A 20,075-nucleotide genomic window follows, 5' to 3' on the forward strand; every position below is an offset into this window, starting at 1 on the left:
TACCATTATTTTTTATATAAACAAAAAAAAAAAAATATCGACTTATGACTATGGCAATACAATTATTAATTATTATTACTGTTTTATTACTATTTATTTTATATGAAGAAAAAAAAATATCGACTTATTACTATGTAAATACAATTATTTAATTATTATTATTATTTTATTACTATTATTTTTATATAAAGAAAAAAAATATCGACTTACGACATACATTTAGAAAAAAAACAATTTTTAACCAAGCCAACGATGATAATTTGTTGACAGTCCTAAGCCTGTAATAATTGGGAAGGAAAATTGTGAATTAATAGGTAATAACACCTAATAACTAGTTATATGGTTTAAGTGCATGTATATGAATATGTATTGTATGTATACATTTTTTTTATGTTGTATATAATTTATTATATATAGTATATACACATATCATTAGGTGCGCAATGGTGTTCTGATTTTAACAGGTAAAAAGGGATCGAAGCGCAATCGTGTTCCAAATTTTTTGCGCAATCGTGGTGTAATTAGCCGGGTCAAAAAAGGAAAAATTGCGCAATCGTGTTGCAGCGCCCCCGGGCATCTCTAGATCCGGCCCTGACTGTACCTATTAGTAGATACTTGAATACCAGTATTATTGGTACCTAGGAAGTATCTTTTACAAGACTGGCGATCGGCTCTCGTTATGTTCTGGTTGGCTATCGGTAGACATAAATTATTTTGCATTCGGCGCGAAATTCTTTAACGCCCCTGCAGTTGTATACTTGTATAGTGGTAGGTACCTAACTTATAAAAATAATACATAGGTAATATTTCTCTTTTTACTTTGTAATCGAGTTCACTGAATTTATTGCCGCCTTCGATCGTATAATCGTCGTCGGTAGTGTCCGATTCCGATTTCAAAGTAACCATAGATGTTGCTCCGAGGCTCTCGGTTCTCCTCAATTTGCTCACCGATCTGATAGCCATTGGTATTGCGCTGGTTGAGCTGTAACGTTCGTACGTAAATTATTATTACTGTTATTGATACGTTTATTTTTGTATACAAAACAAACCGATGTCTAATGTTAGGAGTAGATATAATTTTTGCATCGGGACCACCGTTCTGCTCTCTGGCTTCTTCGGCGTCGATTTCTTTTTCCATTTGCACCAAGCCCGGTGGTTCCAGACCAAATCGAGAAGCCAAGCGGGACACTTCCATGAGGCACAATACAACATTACGAGGTTTGTTCTGCAAAACTGTGTTAACACAAAAAAATATTAAATAAACGAATCAAAACGTGTGCATATATATGACTACACGTGGTGTATTTAGGTCGTGGCCCACAGGATGCATCCAACTGTCCAAATTTGGGGAGCCACAGTACTTTTATCATGATATTAAAAAACTGAAAAAATATTGTTAATTTTTTTTTAATCAAACGAAGGCGCAAAAAGTTAAATTTTAAGTTTACAATATATTATTGTTTTACCTGATTAAATGTAAAGTACCAATAGTGAAGGCGTGAAGCGATTATATATTATTATTATTGTTATTTGTTATTAGTATTGGTATTATTTAATTTTTATATTAGCTATTCTAACAATAGATTTTCTAGCATCGCTATTTAATCATTTAATTTCTGTGCTTAAGGGGGCCCCCGCCTCCTATATAGATCATATGGCCACGAAATTTCACGCTATACTCCATTACCCATTGAGTTGGTAGATATAACCAGCACTTACCTAGATCGTCACTTTCAAACAAGAGGTGTTGGTGAACACCAAGCCGACGACAAAATTGAATAAATTTTTCCGTATTGTCTCTTGAGAAAAAACTGTGCCTTGCCGCCGACTCAAAACAACGTGAAGATATTGTCGGTAACTCCTAAAAATGAAATTTTCGTTATCACTGTTTAATAATTTATAATTTTTCAAACAACATTCATATTTATAAGGAATTAAGTTGAATTTTAAACACATAAGTGAATATTTATACTAGGTACTATAGTCGTTTTAAAATAGTGTGGTCCAATCATTTTTTTTACTTGCAAACAGCTGGTCAGTTAACAATTTTCAATTAGTGTATACCTCCACTATAAAGTTGTAGGTACTTGAATTGGAAAAAAATAAAAGGGGGATGCAAAACTATCAAAAAGTATGCGTACGGCGTAACTGAAGATTTAAATTTATTTTTGATTAGGATATAATAAGAAGGTATTACTAAAATACTTTTTTAAAAAAGGTCACCCCTGCACATCACCCGTAGGTACCTGCCAGCACCTAACCTAACCTATCCATGCACTGGGTATATGTATGAGCCACATTTAGTTTATTGTTACACACACGTTGCAGTAAATGAATTTCAAAAATTATCACAATCGTGTAGAATGCCTGAAGACTCAAGTTGGACCCGCTAGTTCTAAAACATTATTTTATTTTATTTAATAAACATAAAATCAACGTACGCCTTTATAATGTCCCATAAGTATAGACTCATGTGCTAAGCACTCGATTGTCTTTGCTAAGCGACACAGTATGACACCATTGTCCAACATATCCAAAAGATTAATCGCATTCAACCAATCGATATCTAAAAATAAAAAGATTAAATCAAACAATTTTATAAGACTGTAACATATTGTTATTGTTATTCAAATATTTTATTTTATTTTGTATTAAATAATGTAGGTATCATTTAATACACCACGAAACAATAAAGATAATTTGTTTCGTTGTTTATGGCTATAGTACCTATACTTGTGTATTAACAATTAACACTTATATTTAAGATTTTGCATGAACAATAAGTAGAAGTAACATGACTTCAGTAGGTATACTATATTATGTACGATGGTCAATGAAGAGCTCTAAAATTTGGTCCTGCACGAATGTCTTAATACATATGGTGGTCTATAAATTATTATTTTTTGATTGGTTTTATGGAGTTTTAATTTTTAGGTACCTATACCTACATACGTCATATACCTACCTACTTTAGCACAACTTTTAAAAAGTTACCATATATCCATTTGCGAAAACCGCAAGTACAAAATTCAAATCGACCCCTTTGTCGTCTTTATTTTATGCAGACCACATTTAAATTGGTAATATAATATCATGAAGCTAAACACGCATACCTATTAATCACATAGGTACCGCCTATAATACACATTTCCAAAAAAAAAAATATTTCCTATCCTATAAATATAAGTTTCGTTCATAAAAAAGGTACTTATAACAACGACACGTAAGTTGGGGGCCGGTATTTCTCGAGTACACGTAAGTTGCGGACCGTGTTTTTGTCATGTATACGTTAATTGTGTTTAATTGATGGCCTGCCGCAGGTACGTCCTAATTATTTGCCATTTTCGGGGATCGAGGCGCAGAATAAAATTGCAGAACTTAAAATGTCATTACCGTGATCGCCTTTTACCTTTTATAATCGCGGTTACCCGTTGCTTCTATCCTAATACTCATTCGACTCAAATAATATGTTCAAATTAGTTCAAAACTGTGGACTTATATATCATACGTCATTTCGATATATAAGTAACCCGACTAATAATATCTACTTCAGACACTTCAGTTGAAATTTTCTCAACTATGTTTTGCTAAAATCGGTCCAGTTTTAGGTTTAGTGTACAGGATAACTCACCAAGCATGCTCGTCCACATTTTTTTCTTTTAATAATTAGTTTATTCAAATTCTGATGTTTGGAATTTTTAAATACACTCAAAGGCTACATTTTAAAATTCTTGATATTTTTTATACGGTACATTTTTCAATTGATAACCCCTCCCCCATCCCCATTTCGACTGCAAATTATTTAGTGAATAATTTTTCTGAACGCTTTACGTATCAGAATAAAAATTCGTACAAGTAGTTTTTGAGTTAATTATAACTTTGCTGTGTACTATAAGGATAATAGGTTAATATCAATATATTTGGAAGATATAGGGTTATGGTTAGTATAATATAGGTATATAAAAGGCAATAGCTCAATTTTACATTTACCTATATAGAATTGCTTTATAAGCCGAAAATACATAATATAATACACTATAAATTTATAACTATTTTATTAACTGTAGGTATAACCAATGGCATCTTTATAATAAATTAATAAAATACCTAATATTCGATTTACGTGAGCTGAACCAAAATCATTTGTTAACCACCCTTAGTAACCTAAACCCTCACCTAGTCTCAAGGAATCTAATTATATCTAAGATATATCTATTCATATAACTTTTATTAAAAACCGTTCAGTAGTTTTTAAGTTTTTAGAAGACGAACAAACAAACAATTAATAATCTTCAATATATAATATATTAGGTATACAAAAGATAAGATATGATTTAATTACAACTTGTTAAGACCTATTTCTAATATTTTTCAAACAAATATAGGTATATTTTACTCGGAAAAAAACTTTTTATGTAAGGTCAATGATTAGGTAATTAAAACTAATCGGGAAAATGTGAAGACCATTTATTTTATCAATAAATGATCATCCAAAGCTATTTTTAATCGCATTATATTCTGTAACTATTTATTCTAATCGATTAATATTTATAATATATAAATATACCTTATATACCAAACTGTACACTATGATTAAACTGTACCGTTAAAAGTTATCTTATCTCAATAAAATAAAATAATCACAATTATTGTGTTATACAGTTCTACTTCACTACCGTCCTAGTACCTATACCTACCACCCACGTGGATGCTGTTGTAAACTTTAAAATGCTTATAAATAATAATAAGTTAGTAAAATATCCTTCCTAAACTATAGCACAAACACTCCAAACTATATAGACTATAACTATATAAACTAACTATATAGTCCTGCAAAAACCGATATTTATTATACAACAGCTAGGTAAAAAAAAATATTTATTTTTCTCTAATAATAAAGGCTCTAATGATAAAGGCAAACATAATTATTCTTTCGTATTGGCACAAGCTTATATAGCTTTTACGCACAAGACAACATACTAACTCTATATTTTACTATAGTCCATAGACGCAATTTCAATTTTTGACTTGGGGGGGAGGGGGGCTGAATATATTAAAGGAAAGCAGACCATTGCGCGATATAGAATTTTTAAATTGTATGTTCTAGGTTTTTTTTTTTTTGGGGGGGGGGGCAAGTTTGGGGGATTAGTCGGTAGTCCCCCCCGATTTGCACCTATGCTATAGTCTATACTCTGTAGTTATAACTAAAATTAATATTTATTAGGTATTCTTATTTTAATATTTTGTAAGTGTATGTTCAATTAATTGTTTTGCTACAATAAATTTGGTTATAGAAGCTAATAAAATAAAAATTAAAAAACATTTTATTTATTACCTACTTAACTATACAGGGTGTCAAGATGATTCACCAAGCATGCTCACGCGCATAATAACTTTAATAATGCATTCAAATTCTTTTTTTTTTAGATTTCTTATAATTTTCAAGTATACCTACTTACTAATACTAAAATATCAAATTTTCAATCACTTACATTTTTAATATTATTTAGGGAATAGGGAATGCCCTGTGGCCAAGGTCGGATTAAGGGGGGTCCAGGGGGGCATGGCCCACGGGCTTCGATAGTTAAAATTTATTTAGGGACCTCAGATTTGTCCATTACTTTTTTCGTTATATGCTATAACACTGCATAAATCACCTAAAAAATAATCGATGATTATGTAGCGGTGGAAAAAGCTTGAAAATTATAATTTACAAATAAAATGATACATTATTCATCATTTATTGCTATGTTCTTAATATATATATATTTATTATAACAGGTGCCTAATATTAAATAATATTAATATATATACATTATTATTTTTTTTTTTTGTACAAAGGCCTCGTTTAAAACTATGGCCCTTGGGCTTAAAAATGTATTAATCCGGGATTGCCTGTGGCGATATAAACTTCTGTTTTTCAAATGAGAACCAAAATGGACTTTAACTATATGAACATTGTAATACTTAATACCTACTAATATATAATATACTTATAATACCCATTAGGTAACGTTTTATAATTAATAAAAAATAAGTATAAGTATCAAGAGCGGCTCCAGAGCCTTGGTAAGGGGGGGGGGGGCAAGTTATAATTTCACAAAATCTTATAACAAAAAGAAAACAACAATTTTTACAACACAAATTCAAGTCGTCTATATTTTAAATTGGCAAAAATATCAATGATATGATCTATTTGATCTGGAATATCTACTTTATTATATACATTAATTAGACATAATGCTGATAGTCTATCTTCGGTCATCCTTGAACGAAGCCAGGTTTTCAGTCTACGAAGTGTGGAGAAACTCTTTTCAGCTGAGGCAACACTAACTAGTAGGGTTGATAAAACTTGCAATAATTTTTGCTACGCAATTCAATATTCATGTTTTGAACATAATAAAATAATAATATCATAGTATCATACCATAGTATATATATTTTATATTAATATAGTTTATTTATAGCCTTATTGGTTCTTCATAATATAGATAGCAGCCAGCAGGTACATCGTATACACCGTCATACCTCTATGGCCCATATAGTCCATATGACAATATTATAATAATTTAATATACATTTTTTATAAATACGGGGTTGGGGGGGGGCCCTAGGCCCTTTAATACAATAAAATAAAAAATCAAAGATCGGTGAGTGTTGTTGGAAGTCTTCTTCATTCAGATAAAAAAATAGTTATCAAAATCCAACAATTCTACAAAGCCTGAGAATTTTTCCCGTGAAGTATTTTTTTTCGATATAATACACCCTATCAACCCCCCTAAATAGGTATCGGGTAGTAGATTAGTGGAAAAGTATTATAATTGAGGTGGCAACTAAAATATACAATTTTATTTTCAAATAATATTGAATTTCGAAAAATTTGAAAAACTGGCACCGAGCCCCTTAGTATAAACTATTTTAATAACTCAGACACAGCCCGTTCGAATTTTGATTTATATATATCATAGGTACTCATTTAAATTGGAAGTTTGTATCACCATTGAACACTCTTAAAATGGTAAGTACCTACTTATTTGAAAATATGACCTTTAAGTATAGGTAATTTAAAATTCCAAAAATCTGAATTTTAATAAATGCATTATTAAAGAAAAAAGGGGTAAGCATGATTGGTTAATCACCCTGTATTAATTTAAATTTTTGCAGAGGAAAATAAAATAAATTAATTGCTCGGATAATCGGGAGATATAATAATAGGCGAAGGGAACTTTTCTCATTAGATAATTATTACAATAATAAAAAGGCCCAATATGTATAAAATATTAATAATATAAAATAAAATATAAGATGGACAATATACTTTGAAAACTTCATTATGATAATGTAATAAGAAATAGGTAACGTAATAAATCTTTTAGAATTTTATATAAAAATGTATTGTATGAGAGATGATTTATAATAGTATTAATATATTATTAATCATTAAACAGCCATAATATAGTCACAACTTTTAATATGTAAGTAATAGGTGTACATATTGAAATAAGTAGGTTGTAGGTAGGTACTTATCTAAAATATTTATAAATGTTCATCTCTAGATATACCTATAAACTATAGTAAAAAAAATAAAAAATTCCCCGTGGAAAAAAATCCTGTCATAATAATAATTTATTATCTGATTATAATAATATTATATCAATTATTTATATGAGTTACCTATAATTATTTTAAATGTGACGTATTATTATTACACATATACCACTTATGATGCACTATGCTTAATTGCAATAATTGTGTTTTGTACATTTTAACCGATTTATTATTTATATACACGATGAGTGTCAGACGTCAGTACCTATAGAACATAGTATTCATATATTATTAAGAGCACCTACCTAAAAGCTTCGACAGCAAGCTATATAATCAGCCAAAATTTACATTAGGTAACTTAATTATAAACTTTTTGGTACTATACAACAGCCAATAGGTATACATTTTTTAAAGTTAATTACATAAATACATAATATTATATTTTATTATTTTAGTATCAAAACCGATTGTTTTAATGTTCCACAAGTGCTTCTTCCTTTATTTAAGGGTGGTTTAGAATGTTTCTTGGCGTGTCGAATTTCGGGCTATGTATGACTGTAATGTTACATCTATTGTGAGGGGTTCGTCACATTGAATACAGTACTACAGTAACCCTATAGGGTTGTTCGTGTTTTATTATGTTTATATATGGCTGCGAGGTCGGTGTACTCGGTTCTTGGTCATGTGCATAATTATGATGTCTGAACGACGAGATATTATATTATATTATATTATTAACAATTAACTCTAATTATTTGTATAAAAAACATAACATATATATCTACTATAAAGGAAATAGAAACGTCTTTAACGAATATAAATAGGTATAGTTACTAAAATATATTATTATGCACAGAGGGCGTTTTTCTACTACTTCAATTTTCCATTTGACCTTGAATGGGTGGGATTGGTGACGTCACTCCAGGGATGCTGTGACTGGGTTAACCAGAATAATATTGATTCCACCCTCTTGGCTGGACGTTATATTTTCAATGTTTTGATACTCTTTGTACCAAGCTGATTATTTGTAAGTGGAATCATTGAAATCAGTTTCACAATATTAAAAAACCGCTATAAATCTACGAAAAAAAATATATAAAAACATCCATAATTCTGTTCCACTAATAATAGATAGGCGAGAAGGATAGAATAGTAAATCATGAAGGCCTCTTTTGTCATGGTTGTGTTCATTTTTTATTTTTATTTTTTCTTATTGTTACTATTATTATTATTATATATTTTTTTATACGTGACATTTCAAAGTCCACCAACAAACATACCACTAGTTATAGCGATATACCTATAAAGTGTAATACTCTCCATGCCACCTGTACCTATTCTAGACTCGGTCGACGTCATAAACATATAGTATGTTTATATAGGTACTTACTACGTTATACCTTCAAAATATATTCTAGACAAAAATGATGTGACCTTTTTGACTGGAATAGCTGCAAGATCGATTTTTTTATAATGGGAAAACAGGAGGTGACTATACAAACTATTTAGGCCAACGAATCCCAAAGTCACGAACTCTTGATTAGTTTCTACAGTGATCGTACAAAATTAAACAATTATTATATATACATGTCATTATAAGGAAAATATATAACATTAAAATGTGAAAATGTGTACCAGTGTGCCTAATGTGTGATGAAATTAAGTTCCATGAATTTACCAGTATACAAAATTTTAAGTATTAACATATATTTTAAGAAATAAGCAGAAAAAATAATTAGTAGGTACCTAATGTAATTTTAATTTAATTTTTAAATTTAAATATTAACAGTTAATTGTGTTTATTCATTATAATATATATTTCTGTAATATACCCAACTACATAATATAGGTATAATATGTTATTCATAATTGTAAAAACATAGAATTAGATAATTTTAAATCAAATGCATTTGTAAAATAATGTAAATAACATGTATATTAATATATCCACACTCTACAGGTATAAAATAATATAATGATTAAATACTATATTATTATGTGTTTGTATTATATAATATATTATGTTCTCTCAATCACAACGTTTATTTTATGAAAAATTCGAGAAAAAAATTGTTCTTACGTTTATATACTTTACTCATATAAAGTGTAGGTACATACGCGTATTTATTTTAATAACTTAAATTGCAATATGATATGTTTAATATTTTATCTTTGGTGTCCAAAGTTCAAAGATTAATTTTATAACAGTAATTGTATTATGTCCAACATTCCTAAATAAGACTATTAATACTTAATGGATAATATGAACTATGAAGCTCATAAAGTATCAAAATTGCACAATATTCTTGTATTCTTGTCATTCCTGTGTATGCATTAATACCTGTAACCTATTTGTAACATATTATATTATATGATAAATAAACATATTTTATGAGATTTGTTTCATGTTAGCTAACCATTCTACTTAAAGCAAAATATAACAACGACAATAACCAATTGTATATATTATTATACCTATGCACTACATTTTATTTTATATAAAGACAAATAGTTTTGTAGATATAACGATACTTAATGCAATATAGCGTGACATATGGCTTCAGAAACAACGTAAAAATGATATTCATGGGTTCGTACCTGTACATTCAACATCACGAATGCCTACAATATTTCTGGTTTCCCATTTACTGACGAATCCCTTTCGCGTGACTCCCACCGAATCGAATAAACAGTACCTACCTACCTATAGCAAAATATTATAATTTAATTCGGCATGATTTTCTCTAGAAACGCTTTTACTACGACCTACCTATGAGTAGAAGCGGCACGGCGTACACGTAATTTAAACACAGTTAAGTTATATAATATATAGGCATTGGTTGAAATTCCGTGTTGATGCTTTGTGATTTTATACATTTAAATATTTATCAAATATTATTATTTTAACTTTTAATAATATAAGCATATGATAATATATCTACTACATAATGTAGAAATGCACCATAGAGCAGTAGGGCAGCACATGTACCTAATCCATATAACTAATGTACTGTATATGTACCTATAGTACCTAGGTACTAATAGTTATATAATAAGATACCAACTACCCGTAATTAAATTATTTTCCTTGCTCCATAAAATAAAAACTAACGTACACATATATAAATATACTAATATATTATGTCTGCATAAGTGTGTCTACCGTCTATTGCTGTGCTATATTCACTATCTTATTCCTGTCACTAAATTATATTTTTGAAGTTTAATTTTTGAAAAACCATGGTTGTGGCTACAATTCATTATTATAATTAACATTATTTTTCCAATACCTATAACCTAGACTAAAAAAAATCAAATTTTGCTTTTCATGTATATACCTACTTCATAGTTTAACAATTATAGGGTAATTTATGAAAACATTTGAATTCATTAAATTTAATAATATATATCGAGTAAGCTCGATTTGTTAAACTTCTATTTATAATTATGGAAAAATAAGTGATACATTTTAACACGATCGTATACTTTAAAACATACAAATCTTAAATTTAATCTTAAATTGTTATGTAAGATATAATATTATGTCCTATTATACTATTATTACATTCATATTATATTATTTCAAATTATGTTCACATAGAAGTTACCTACGTATACTATATCTGATAGCTGGTAGGTGAGTCGTAGGTAGTTGCATTATAAGTTATAACATAAAACAGTACCAAAGTAATAGATACTACATTCTGTAGCCTGTAGGTAAATTATAATTAATAATAGTAATAATTAATAAGTACCTATTTACTGTACCAAATTAAACTATACAATTTAATTCTGATATTAATTACAACAATATATTCAGAAACTAACATCAACAATCTTTACTTACCCAAAGATTTATTGATCCAGTCAGCTAAATCTTCTTGTAATGGTAGAAGCTGACGATTTTGACTGTCTACTATTTTGCCTTGATACTGTTCCAAATATTCTTGATCCGTATCAGTAGAAGGGATCCTATGATCAATGAAGATACCCTTCTGTTTCGCGTCCATTTTCTTAAGTGATGAACGCGAAGGAATCTTGGATCATAAATGTTGTTGTATGGATGTACTATAAAATACAATAATTAAAATATAACATTAAAAGACTAAGCACCTAGTATACGAAAAATACTGTCAATTATTATTTGTTTCCATAAACTAATAATAAGCAGGTAACTAGGTAAGTTTAATTATATATAACTATAGGGACTATAATTTATTTAGTATTAATCAGAATGTGCCTTATTTCCGTTTTAATTTAAACAGTTCGAAGTTCCTCCAGAGGGAGTATTTTTTATCCTTTAAAACATATTTCTTCTTCACACACTCACGTATTGTTTGTTATAATATATTGTAACAGATAGTTAAATAAAAATTTTAATTCAAACAAAAATAAAACCAGGGAGTCCCACTGCTGTATTTTTGGTATCCGTTATCGAGAATGTACCTTGTCATTGAATATAAAATACTTATGCCAATTGCCAGTATAACGGATATTGTGTTGAATATGAATTCAATGATAAATCATTACACATTTACACACGAAAAAGATTCTAAGCAGAGACAATATTTCAATCTCTATTTCTAAAGACATTTTATAATTATTTTATATCAAGTTGGTACTAGGTCATAGTAACAAAAATTCCGATAAATAGCTTAAAATTAGTTAAAATATTTTGAAAATATCATTATGTATAGAAGATTATAATTTAAGTAAAAGTGAAATGTTTCTATGAATAAAAACTTTTAGAAGATACATTTTTATTATGCGTTTGAATAACCAATTAGGTCAACATTTGAACATCAATCAGTTATAAACAATTTATATGGCTTCACGCAAACTGTTTTTTTTTAAGACTTTATTACTTTTTTAAGCCTTGTGTTAAAATTAAAATTGTATGCATTTTTAACTACAAAATAATTAACAGGGGGACAGAGTGGCCAAGCGGACTGTGATGTCGGTTCCGACGCGTACCGTAGCCGGTTCAAATCTCGACCACGGGTGGCTTTTCTCTCTGGGAAGGCAACTGTCTAGGCCACCATCCCCCGATCGGGATGGCATAAACCTACGGGTGCCTAATTTAAAATTCTGCCAAACCAAAACTCATTTGTTTACCAACCTACAATACCTTCTCCCTACAAACAAACAAACAAACAGCTAATGGCCATAGTTGCCGGGTTTAAAGATCAATAAAGAAAAATAAATAAATAAATAATTTACATATATCCGAGATTTTGATGAATGCCGTAAAAAGTTGAATTTAAAGGCTTACATAAAAAAATTGTAATTTGTTAATATGTATTTATGAGATATTTTACTGATTTAAGAAAACAACTTATGACTTTGTGAGGAACCATTTAAACTTGTATTTAATTGTTAAGGACATGTTATAGGTATGTAGGTATTTATGTAATTGGTTAAAATTAATATAGCCGACGTTTACGAAATTTAAGATCATTGATAAAAATATTAAACGGTAATATATTTTAGTATAGTTATTATAGCTTTATACAGCGTGATTTAATATTTATAAGTATTTAAATAATGTTTTATTTTTTGAAGTAATTAATAAGTTAATAGAATTTTATATTTTTCATGATTTTTAATAAATAATATGTTTCATACCTTATACCAATAACCCAAGTAGCATCAATAACTTCTATAATACTCACATCAAATTATATACCTATACCTATCTGATATTTTTACTAAACTTTGAATTAAAAAAATATAAATCTGATATTTCATTGCATTAACCTACTATTCATTTATTGGACGTTATTATAAAACCCAGTAGCGTAGTTGGTTCTTTCCCCATTGACACTTCCCCCCTTATAAATGTAATATTTATAAGGTTCGGGACTTCTTGTATTTGCATGTTTTTTTGTAGTGGTCGTAAATTATTTTAGGTAAGTTATAAATTTGTTTTATGAAATAGCGAAATTAAATACAAGAATTTGCTTATTTTTGAATATTTTAGGAAAAGTGCATATTGGAGCGATTTTTAGTATTTTTGTGCATTTATTGTGCTTTTTTTTACTTAAATGTATCTACCTATGTACAATTATCGGGAAAAATCATAATTGGATAACATTCAAAAATATTTTAAAAAAATATTATGTTTGAGTAGAGGTACCATAGGTGCAAATACTGTTTAAGATTTGAGGAGGCTGAAGCCTGAAAACCTACTATTATAAAATTGAATAAGCTTAAAAAAAATTCAAAAATATTTGGGTTGTTGGCGGAGGCCCTTAAATCCCCCTATTTGCGCATATGGTACGCAAGATTTAATGATTCTCTTTGTGACAAAACTGTGTTAAAACTATAATTTACATCCAGTTTCTAGATTGTACGAAGAAATAAAAATCAGTAAATACGGGTTCGTAATGTTCGTATATCACGGTGTTCGCATATCATGTTATTCGTTATTACTTATTTATTAACCCAGTATTTTTTAAAATTAAGTTGTTTTATTTCACGATAGGTATATAGTTTAAAAATGTCCAAAACATACAATATAGTAAACCCGTGTATAAATTATTTTTATCATGTTTATATACGTACTTATTTTTTAGTTTTTTATTTTCAAAATTGTAATATGTTTTATGCATTTTTCAAAAATAGTATAAAAATTTAGTTGCATATATTTTGACCATTTTTACTGCATATTTGTATAATTTTTAGTAGCAACAATGACAAGTCCCGAACCTGTATTATTTATTTATATACGAAAACTGTAAAAACATGGTTTAATTTATACTTCTCCCTCCAATTTCATAATCCTGGTTGCCACTGAACGCCACTGAATTAAAACCATAATGTAGGTACCTAGTATCTTCAGATTTTTGCGATTCTGTTTTTCGTTTAGAACCGGCAACGTCGCACTGATATCAAAATAATATGTATTCATTTTTGTTTTATTATACATTAGGTAACAATAATAAATAAAAACATTTAACAATAAAACGTTTTATTTTAAATTTGAATGAAATATTATTAATAATTAATTATTTTTAAAATCCGTTCTTTATTCCACAAAATAATACAAACATCAGTATATTATTCACATTTAAAACTACAACAAACTTAGGTATACGTCATACGAGTCATACTCTAGTGGCTAGTTTGTTCGTGACAATATCAAATTGCCTTAAACAGTTAAACTACAATAGTTCTTCACCAATCTTATATTTCCTTTTTGTTAAACTTCATAACTTTTAATTCATATATGATGCGGGCGCTGTTAAGTGAACGTTTGACCCAGTTGTCATGGACAGTTAACAATTTGGTGAAAATGAAAAAGCGAAAAGCGTTATAAATTTGATGGTCTACTAAATCAAATAGCATTTTAAAGTCATACAAACCAAGTATTCATTTAAAAAAATTAATTACCTTTTTTAGTAGGCAAGTTGCTAGTTAGGTTGGTAGCTAATCTCCGAATACATATATCTCGTGTCACGATGTTCGATCACGCTAATTTCCGAAACCACTTAACCGATTTTAATGAAATTTTGTAAATGTCTCTAGCTAATTTTTTATTGCAAATTTCAGAAAAGATTTTGAGATTTACCATGGACATTTTTGTTTATAAATGGTTGCTATTGGTAACAGCTTACATATTATAATACTATAATAGTAATAGGAGAAATTAGTATTTGTTGCCAATAATGGTTACTTGGGCAGATGAGGTAAAAACATGCATCAAATCGTCGCGTATTTGGTTTCAAATAAACAATTTATATCTTAAAACAAATATAAGAGTTGAATATATGTTTGGACTTTGTAGCTTATAGGAACTCAAAAACTACTAAACTAATTATGTGAAAATTTAAAATCGTTCTTGGAGATATCACGAAATTTGAACCACGTTCGATTTATATATCAAGTGCTATAACATTATAATCCACTGCTGGCGAATTGTCAATCTCGGTCGTATTATAGTTCACAAAGCGAGGTACACTGACGCAAATTTCACCTTTTCACGGTCGAAGTCAGGTTATACAGATAAAAATTGGATGTTGGTTCATGTTCATCCGAAGTAAATTAAAGTAAATTAAATAAATTCAAAAACTATTGAACCGTTTTCATTAAAAGTTATATTAGTAAATTCCTTGAGATTTCGAGGTTGTTTACATCTTATTTTTTTTAAAAAAAGGGTATATTAAAAAAATATACCCTCATACTAGATTTACATCTTTTTACAAATACATTTATTAAAAATATAAATCTTTGGCCCGGATAACGTCGGGCGGGACAGCTAGTGAATATAAAATGCAATATATTGGATACTAAATCTACCGTATTGCTAAGTATATTTTCACATCATAATTATTATCAATTGATTCAAGATCATAATTTATTTGTTGTTTTTATTTCAGTTTTATACATATGATATTTAAATTTATTTTCTGCTTGACATTAAATACCAATATATACATTTTAATGCACCTTACATGTAGGTAAAAATAAATTGGGTAATTCGGGAATTATAGTATTCAATCTTCTCAACTACGTAATTATCGATAACGGAATTGGCGGAGTTCCTCGAGTAGGAAAATATATCTACATTCTGTAATAAGTAACAAATATTAATTTTGAATTATTGTACTGTTTTAGTTGTACTGTGTTAATTTAGAATTCTGTAACATTTCCATAACTCTTATAAATTATATTATTTTTAAGTTTAAGTTCAATGAATGTGTCTTAAAATACATAACGCTATTTTAAATCTGGTTTTAACTGACTTTAAGCAAGACATTTTTTAACGTCGAATTTAGATATTTTCATCCCGTGCTAAAAAACAGAAATGGTTCAAATTCCTTTTAAAATAACTGACAACAAATTTAGAATTCTTAGGTTATACCTGGGTTATTTAAACTGCAGAAACGAATTGTTCAAAAACTAAAATATAAACTCGATTTTTACATTTTATGTGTATTTTTTAGTAAACTTCCTAATTTGTATTTTTCTTTAATATTTATCAAACAAATAACATTAGACAACAATACCTAAGTGGAATGATAGCCATTAATATTTTTAATCCATCCTTTTCAGATTTTTGTCTTGAATTTTTGAGTTACTCGTACTAGTAACAAAATGTTTCATAAGTACTGTATTAACATCCGTAGATTATTTGGATATATTTTATTTAAAATCTTAAAAAATAGAAAATATAATTTTTAAGTTGAAATATATACACGAATAAAAAATTGAGTTGAAAAAGCACACATTGCACATTAATCTCAGCTCAGCTTTATTTCTGAGAAAAATATCTAATTTAAATAAATTTAAAACTCGTCCACTACAATTTTATAATATTAATTATTCGCAGATAAAGAATACTTATACCTACATAAAATAAAATATAATATTGACAAATAAACCGAAGAAATTAATTTAAATTTGTTAGTACGTATGGTACCGTTTTATAAATTAAAATTTTTTTAATGTATCATCCAGTATACTAATGTAATTTGTAGATAATTAAAATATTTTTTTTTTTTAACATGTATTTACAAATTCAGTATGGATATGGATTTTCCTAATCAACAAATTATGTTGACAGTTGTGCAATGAAAATACGATAGATATGTATATTACATTATACCATTGCAAATAACACTTAGAAAGTGTCTACTAATCAATTTGTTTCGGCTGAATCTATTTTCTATCAATAAAATGTATAAAAACACGGTAGAATTGTGTTGATACTGGAAAGAAAAACGTGTCAGTTGCTTGTGCAGGTAGATTCATTTTCCACTGTACGGTCTACCTAGCACGGGATTGTGTCAGTATGACACCCAAACTATCCTATAAAACGCTCGGTTTCTCATGGATTATATTATATAATTTGACCTATATTTTTTATAATACAATTTTGAGATTTAATTGCGATTAAAATAAAATGTACATATGTGAAAGAATGTAGGTACCTACATGACCAATCACTAACATACCTGAGCAATTTCCTTTTTTATAATATCATAACTTTTAATTTGATTTTGTTTACCAATCCAATTAATAAAATAAAATTTACCTAATTAGTAATCATCAAATGATTTTTATTAGGAATACCTACAAAAGAAATATTTACTTGTACATATTACCAGTAGCGTAGCAAGGGGGGGATAAGGGGACTATAGTCCCCCGTACGAAATATTTTATTAAAAAATCTAAATTTAATTTTATACAATTCACATACTTATGCTATTAAAATAATATGTGTAACCAACTGGACCAATTATAGTTATACACTAATTCTTTATAATATATATTTAAAAAATAATAATTTAAGGTAAGTAGCAGGAATCTATTTATTTTACTACTCATTATTTATATTTTATATTATATATATTATATATATAAAGCTATGCGATTTAAAAACAGTATTTTTCTATATTTATGTAATAAATATATTTACGACAAATATTAAAAATTATACTTTATAGACATCATGACAATAATCTGAACGTGATTTTTTTTAAATTCGTTTTAACACGTCATGTGTGGCTGTAAGAAAAAAGTATCCATCACGTTTTTAATATAAGTACCCCAAGGTTGTCACATCATATAATTGGAAGCATATTTTTCATACTTTTTTATACTCGATATAATAGTATCCAGTCTCATTTTAGGCATGACGAAACAATTGCTGTCCGGACATCATTACATTGTCAAACTTTATAATATATATGAATGGAGGAGCTGGATCCATGCGTACACCTTCATTGTAACCCAATAGATCAAAATATTACAAACGCAAGAACAGTTATAATGTATTTCTATTACTATACATAATCTATTATATAAGGTGTTATTTTCTATGTAAACGACATTCATATAATCTTATAGTCAAATGCATGTCTTTATTTACATTTTTAATATTTTGACTTATATTATACTTAGTAATCAGGCAAGGATATACCTGCACAATGCCAAGAATAACCGACGTAATATGATATGATATCGTCATAAAAATTTAAATCATAATGAATTTAGTTCTACACTATATTTATAGGAACTAATCATTATAATATTCCAAGTTTGAATTAATATTTTCAAATAATAGTTCCTTTCAAGATAATTTAATTTTGATGATATAATATTATACTAACGATCAATTTTATGTAAAAAACCCATATCAAATCCGAAATTTATAAGTTTCCCATATTAAAAATGTGTAAATATATAGTTCAGTAGGCACTATAATAAATTAATGTAAAAATATAAAAGATATATATACCAATCAATATATTAAAATACAACATTAGGTTACTTCCTTCCCAAAATAAATTTCTTATTTTGTACATTTGTTCAACAAATTCTTTAGTCAACTGAATATTATAAACTTTGAAATTATACATTCATACGTCGAATAATTCGAATTTAAAATATATATTTTTTATTTTAAACAATTAATAAATTACATGCAATGTATGTTTTACTCACTTAATTGATATTGAACTTTCCATATTAGATACTTTGGTACTGATCTTGAACGTTGATTGGAAAATTGTACCGGACATAATTGTATTGCAGCGATGAACGGGAGAACAACGAAAATCACACGAGCGCGCGGCGATGGAAACTGTATTATGCTGTGTTTTGGCGGCTCGGGAATAGGAAAACTCCGGTGAAATTTAGTAAAACGCTCAGTGCTGCCTCGTGTTACAACTTACAATATTTTGTTGCATGCGTATGCCGTATATACTACACGGTCCCATTATATTACAATATATAAATAAGCGATGTACAGAAAGGCTTCTTATAGTAATAAGAAGCCCCGAAATCCAATTTGTTTTTTTCTTGAATTTTTTGCTTGCTTATTATTTATTACACTCTTACAATTTAAATATGTACGTATATAATATATTATCATATATATAATAATATATAAGCTACAAAACACGTTAATATTTACGTTTACATAAAATAGCGTTAATTTTTTAATGAAAGAAAACATTTTCTATTCATTAATAATTAAATAAACAATATTGACAAAATATTTTTCAATTAAAAAAAATAGATAAACATTAATTTAATACACCAGTTAAAAAATAAACAAATAAAAATTATTATCCAATTACAACAAAATATTTATAATTATTAAATAAATCATAATCCTAATGATACCATTGACTAGCCTTGTGGGGGTGGTGGGGGTGCATGTTTAATTTTAGAACACTCTACAGAGCTAAGCTAAACTCCCTAAGCTAGCTAGTTCCAAGATATTAAAATTATTCACTATTATTATCACAATTTTATTGAATATACCTAGTAATTAAAATAGTACCTAAAATACACTTGTTTGGTTGTTATTGGGAATGAATACAAGGGGTTTAATTTATTTTGGTTTATAGGTAAGGTACTCGTAATATCTTTGGGATGACTTAAATATTATTAAAAGCTGATGCATCAAATACATGTATTTTAAAATTTAAAAAAAACCGTTGTCACTGCAGCGGTGTATCTACAACAAACTAGGTACTAGCTAAACCGGGCGCCTCTCCGCCTTCGAGATACATATT

The 20,075-nt window shown here is 28.1% G+C and overlaps 1 protein-coding gene across 1 annotated transcript in view; it reads right to left on the reverse strand.

Annotated features, from left to right (window-relative positions):
* The window catches only part of LOC100167666 (growth arrest-specific protein 2), a 22,291-nt gene extending 3,068 nt beyond the window's left edge, over window positions 1–19,223 (reverse strand). Inside the window, exons 1-6 of the mRNA XM_001952198.5 lie at window positions 18,997–19,223; window positions 11,396–11,616; window positions 2,442–2,566; window positions 1,720–1,861; window positions 1,050–1,233; window positions 820–982 (exon numbers count right to left, since the gene is read on the reverse strand). Of these exons, the coding sequence (XP_001952233.1) occupies window positions 820–982; window positions 1,050–1,233; window positions 1,720–1,861; window positions 2,442–2,566; window positions 11,396–11,558 (777 nt within the window). The 5' untranslated portion in view covers window positions 11,559–11,616; window positions 18,997–19,223. The remainder of the gene's footprint in view (window positions 1–819; window positions 983–1,049; window positions 1,234–1,719; window positions 1,862–2,441; window positions 2,567–11,395; window positions 11,617–18,996) is intronic.
* Between the last annotated feature and the right edge of the window lie 852 nt (window positions 19,224–20,075).

Source organism: Acyrthosiphon pisum, chromosome A3 (genome assembly GCF_005508785.2).
Source record: "Acyrthosiphon pisum isolate AL4f chromosome A3, pea_aphid_22Mar2018_4r6ur, whole genome shotgun sequence".
Classification (NCBI taxonomy): Eukaryota; Metazoa; Arthropoda; class Insecta; order Hemiptera; family Aphididae; genus Acyrthosiphon; species Acyrthosiphon pisum.